Source organism: Lutjanus erythropterus, chromosome 4, assembly GCF_056507025.1.
Source record: "Lutjanus erythropterus isolate fLutEry1 chromosome 4, fLutEry1.hap2, whole genome shotgun sequence".
Classification (NCBI taxonomy): Eukaryota; Metazoa; Chordata; class Actinopteri; order Lutjaniformes; family Lutjanidae; genus Lutjanus; species Lutjanus erythropterus.
Genome location: NC_139320.1, coordinates 32,294,590 through 32,300,589, shown reverse-complemented (window position 1 = coordinate 32,300,589; position 6,000 = coordinate 32,294,590). Strand labels below are relative to the sequence as shown.

The 6,000-nt window shown below is 40.0% G+C and overlaps 1 protein-coding gene across 1 annotated transcript; it reads left to right on the top strand.

Annotated features, from left to right (window-relative positions):
• Nucleotides 1-1,021: 1,021 nt before the first annotated feature.
• On the top strand, nt 1,022-1,963 carry LOC146328643 (olfactory receptor 10J5-like). The gene has a single exon (XM_084716443.1). The coding sequence runs from the start codon at nt 1,022-1,024 to the stop codon at nt 1,961-1,963; it is 942 nt and encodes a 313-aa protein (XP_084572569.1).
• Nucleotides 1,964-6,000: the final 4,037 nt, after the last annotated feature.

Sequence of the window (6,000 nt, the reverse complement as noted above, 5' to 3'; positions counted from 1 at the left end):
AACAGGAGGCGGATGTAGGAGCAGGAGAAGAAGGGATGAGAGATTCACTGTGGCTCACCAGGTGTTAAAGCAGGTCACTCAGGTGGCTCACTTGAAAGTTCACTCACTCCCATACAGACTGACGTGAACTGCTCCTCATGGTGGTGGATCTGTTCTCCTTGAGCACACATGACAGCAAGCACAGGATCAATAAGGAAAAAGCAAAGGCAGAGTCGAACAACAAGCAAAAATCAAAGACAAACAAAACAAGAAATACACTAAATACTCTATTGAGAGGAAGAATAACGAGACAGGTGAGGCCAATCAGGGCGGGACAGACAATCGGATACAGGTGAAGCCAGTCAAAAATGGAGGGAAAACAGGGGCAGGAAGTGAAGTAATCTGAAATGTGAGGAGATGGGAGTTTCAAAGTAAAACAGGAAACAACATGAATGGATGGAATGAAAAACATAACCTAAAAAAACTTCACATATGTCAAGTGTGGTTTTATTCTAACTGGAACAAGTTGCTTTTGATTGCAAATTGCATCATTTTTTTTTTTTTTCAAAAACTGCCATGAAATTATGCATTTTAGGCCACAACATTCCACAAAAGAGTCAGCAAAATGCTGGACTGACTAAATTATACATCAGTATCAATGAGTTGGGTATTTGATAATGAGGTCAGACTGCTGTTGTGGACTGTGATTTGAAAAGTTTAAAAGAAGCAGAAGCCGAGTGTGAGCTTCATTAGGAGGGGGGAGGAGGAAGTGAAAGTTTGATTCATACAGTGTCATAAAATTTGTCTTGTTTTAACATAATTATTATTTTGACTTTAGTTCATATTCATCACATTTGTTTATTGAAAATCATTTAAACAAAATATTGTTCATATGTACTTCATGTGTTATCTTTACCTTCATACCAACAATTATTGATGTGTTTTATGTTAGCTTAAATTAGTTAATCTCTGAAAATCTGTGACAACATGTAACATAATTAATGCAGTTAGTTTATCCTGTAAACAGTGTTATAATTTGTTGATGAATCAAAAGATGGTGAGAAATTCAACACAGGTTTCATATTTCACACTTGGTGCCTACTTTGACACTGGTCTTATGAAATATTTGTTTTTCATGATTGTTATATTTTTATATATAATTATTGTCATTGCTAATGTTTTGCTCATTGTGGTTATCTGTATAAACAGAAGCTTACATGAACCTATGTACATTTTTCTGTGCAGCATGTTTGTAAATGAACTGTATGGTAGTACAGGGTTGTTTCCTTTCCTCCTGCTTCAGATTCTCTCTGACATTCACACTGTTTCTTTTTCCCTTTGTTACCTGCAGATTTTCTGTGTGTATACATATGGAACTACTCAATATTTAAACTTTGCTCTCATGTCTTATGACAGATATCTTGCTATCTGTTTTCCTCTACAATATAACACACACATGACATTTAAAAGAATTGTCACGCTTATTGTTGTAACATGGTTTTGGTCTTTTCTTTCAGTTATTGGCACGACATCCTTGAGTTCCCCTTTGCAGCTGTGTGGGAACATTATTGACAAAGTGTACTGTGACAACTACTCTATTGTAAAACTGGCATGCCACGACACCACAATCAATAATATTTATGGACTTCTTATCACATCTGTTAACACTTTTGGTCCTGTATCTTTAATTGTTTTTACTTATATAAAGATTCTTAAAATCTGTTTTTCTGGTTCCAAACAGACCAGACAAAAAGCCCTCAGTACCTGCACACCTCACCTCGCTTCTCTCCTGAACTTTTCATCTGGGGCCAGCTTTGAAATATTACAGAACAGATTTAACATGAAAAGTGTACCTAATATAGTGAGAATCATTTTGTCATTATACTGGCCTACATGCCAACCGATCTTTAACCCTGTTCTATATGGAATGAAATTGTCTAAAATCCGTACCATATGTAAAAGTTTGTTTGGTTGGAAAGTGTAGGGCATCAAAAAGATTTGTTCAGCTTGACTTAAAGTAAAAAACAATAAATGGATGTTTCTGACTCCACTGTACTATTGTCTACTGTGACTTTGTATATTTCACTGTGGCACTGTATTGCTGCAACTGTGACAAGAAGGTGACAGGTGAGGTGTCAGGTCAGGAGCAATTAGTTGTTTAGTGTCTGTAACACTTTTACTAACAAATTCTGTTTTTACTGACTCACTGAACTTTATATTACTCTATAAATGTTCATAATAATGTCTTTAAATGTATAATAAGGTTTGTAAAGTATTATAAGTGGTGGACAACAGTGTTTGAAAGAGGAATCTGAGTCCTGGATTACACAACACATAACTAAGGTGCAAAAATAAAATTCTGAGGTAAAGGCTTAAGATAGAAGATAGAAAAGGCAATTCAGTTTGACAAGAACTTATTAACTGTAAAATGCAAAATATGCTTCATTAGCTGTGTGTATAAACTGCATTCTTTGCTTTTAAACCACAGACTTGTAGACCACCTTGAGAGGAGAGGTTTGTGGATGAGCAAAATGGATAAGGAAAGTTCAGAGGATGTATTGATCATATATATACGGTAACTTCTATTATACATGCAAGAATTAAGGATAATAAATCTACTAATCCACTTACTTAATAAATCTACTTCTACTTGTTTTATTGATTTCAAAAGGGAGTTTGACTGGATTAATAGAGAACTTCTTCAGTACAGGTTGTTAAATTGTGGTGTTAATGGAAAGTTGTATTATGCCATTGAGTCTCTATCAATCATCTGCTACCTGTGTTAATGTATACATGACAGGATGGTTTCATCAAGAATTTGGTGTGAAGCAGGACGATGTTTTGTCCTCGACATTGTTTTCCATTTATGTGAATGATTTAGCTCTTCAAATTAAAGTGTCTAGTTTGGGCGTTAAAGTTGATTATCAGATCGTGGGCTTATTATCATAAGTGGATGACAGTTTTACTTGCTACACATAAAAAAATATCTGCAGATTATTAAGGACATTGTTGTGAAATGGTGCTGGAAATGGAGAATAGTTATAAAATCAAGACAAAACACAAATGGTACATCTTAGACAAAAATCACTAGAGAGAAGTTCAGTTGTCTTTAATCCTGGTCCAATAGTGCTGTCATATACTGATTATTATAAATACCTTGCCTTGACACCGGACAAGCACATGACATTTTAAGATGCTGTCAGTGTGTTATCTCAGTCAGCAGGTAGAGCCCTGGGATCTGTACTGAACAAAGTTAGACATTGTGGTAATCTGGGATTTTATACCTAAACACAACTTTACAGTTCATGTGTTTGTCCTGTGTCTGATTATGCCTCTGGTGTTTGGAGTTTCCATGAACATTAAAGTTGTAACACTGTGCATCATAGAGTTATGTGATCCTTTTTGGAGTCCATAAATTCACTTCAGTTTTGGCCATCAGTGGAGATATGGGATGAGAGCCTCCAAACATCAGACATATAAGTGAAAATGAAATGCTTCAACATTGGAATAGACTTGTGAGGATGTCTGATCATAGACTCACTACAAAGATATTTAAGTAGGACATTTCACATGGTCATCCCTGTGCTTAGTAGATTAAATCTGCATTTCATTTGAATGCTTTGTCATTTATTTTCTTAACAGATGACTTGTGTAATATTCACTAGATAAGAACTTGAATGTTTCTCACATATAGAGGAAAATGGTCAATGGATATCTCACAAAAGTGAGTACACCCCTCACATTTCTGCAAATATTTAATTATACCTTTTCATGGGACAACACTGAAGAAATGACACTTTGATACAATGTAAAGTAGTCAGTGTACAGCTTGTATAACAGTGTAAATTTACTGTCCCCTCAAAATAACTCAGCACACAGCAATTAATGTCTAAACCGCTGGCAACAAAAGTGAGTACACCCCTAGGTGAAAATGTCCAAATTGGGCCCCATTAGCCATTTTTCCTCCCCGGTGTCATGTGACCCGTTAGTGTTACAAGGTCTCAGGTGTGAATGGGGAGCGGGTGTGTTAAATTTGGTGTTATCGCTCTCACACACTCTCATACTGGTCACTGGAAATTCAACATGGCACCTCATGGCAAAGAACTCTCTGAAGATCTGAAAAAAAGAATTGTTGCTCTACATAAAGATGGCCTAGGCTATAAGAAGATTCCCAACACCCTGAAACTGAGCTGCAGCACGGTGGCCAAGACCATACAGCACTTTAACAGGACAGGTTCCACTCAGAACATGCCTCACCATGGTCAATCAAAGAAGTTGAGTGGACATGCTCAGCGTCATATCCAGAGGTTGTCTTTGGAAAATAGACATATGAGTGCTGCCAGCATTGCTGCAGAGGTTGAAGGGGTGGGGGGGTCAGCCTGTCAATGCTCAGACCGTACACCGCACACTGCATCATATTAGTCTGCATGGCTGTCATCCCAGAAGGAAGCCTCTTCTAAAGATGATGCACATGAAAGCCTGCAAACAGTTTGCTAAAGACAAGCAGGCTAAGGACATGGATTACGGGAATCATGTCCTGTGGTCTGATGAGACCAAGATAAACTTATTTGGTTCAGATGGTGTCATGTGTGTGGGGCAGCAACCAGGTGAGGAGCACAAAGACAAGTATATCTTGCCTACAGTCAAGCATGGTGGTGGGAGTGTCATGGTCTGGGGCTGCATGAGTGCTGCCGGCACTGGGGAGCTACAGTTCATTGAGGGAACCATGAATGCCAACATGTACTGTGACATACTGAAGCAGAGCATGATCCCCTCCCTTCAGAAACTGGGCCGCAGGGCAGTATTCCAACATGATAACGACCCGAAGCACACAACACCTCCAAGACGACCACTGCCTTGCTAAAGAAGCTGAGGGTAAAGCTGATGGACTGGCCAAGCATGTCTCTAGACCTAAACCCTATTGAGCATCTGTGGAGCATCTTCAAATGGAAGGTGGAGGAGCACAAGGTCTCTAATATCCACCAGCTCCGTGATGTCATCATGGAGGAGTGGAAGAGGATTCCAGTGGCAACCTGTGAAGCTCTGGTGAACTCCACGCCCAAGAGGGTTAAAGCAATGCTAATAGGGGCACACCTATAGCTCAGTCGGTAGGGCGTGCGCACCATGTATTGAGGCTGTTAGTCCTCTGCAGCGGCTGCCGGTTCGAATCCCGCCTGTGGCTCATTTGCTGCGTGTCATCCCCTGTCTCTTCACCCCCCTTTCCTGTCATACCTTCAGCTGTCACTGTCAATAAAGGCAAAAATGCCCAAAAAATAACCTATAAAAAAAAAAAAGCAATGCTAATAGGGTACATGGAGGGGAAGAGTTGAACAACAAAATCAAAATCAAAACAAAAATTAAAGACAAAGTGAGTGAAAACAAGAAACGCTGGGAGTGGGCATAGGAGACCTGGAGGGAGGTTCCGCAAGATCGTCTTCTGGGTGCACACCAGACAGGCTGCAATATATTCCTCCACCTCTTTCTCTGTGGAAGGCCAACAGAAATGTTAATGTCTAATGTCTGTGTGTGATGAAGGCAATCCACTGGGCTCCAAGATGGCAAGAGATACAGGAAGTGTGGGCCCAGTGGAGAGAGATAGGCACAAACAATGAACCTGGGGGACACCCATCCAGCACTTCAACATGAGCAATGGGCTCCCTGACCCTCCTCTCAGCTTCCCATGTAACAGCCCCAACCACACAGGAACAAGGCAGGATATGGAAAGGAGACTTAGAAACAGCAGCAAGGTCAAACAGACAAGACAGGACATCAGGCTTAAAGTTTCTAGATCCAGGTCAATAGGACAGAGTAAACTTGAAACTGTTAAAGAAAAGAGCCCACCTGGCATCAAGTTGTTTGGCAGTCATGATGTACTTTAAGTTCTCATGATCAGTCCACACCATGAACAGGTCCTCCGCCCCCTCCACTCTCCAATGCCATTTTGACTGCCAGCAGCTCTAAGTCCCCCGTGTAATAGTTCCTCTCTGCTGGAGAGAGTTTCCTCAACAGGAAAGCTCAGGG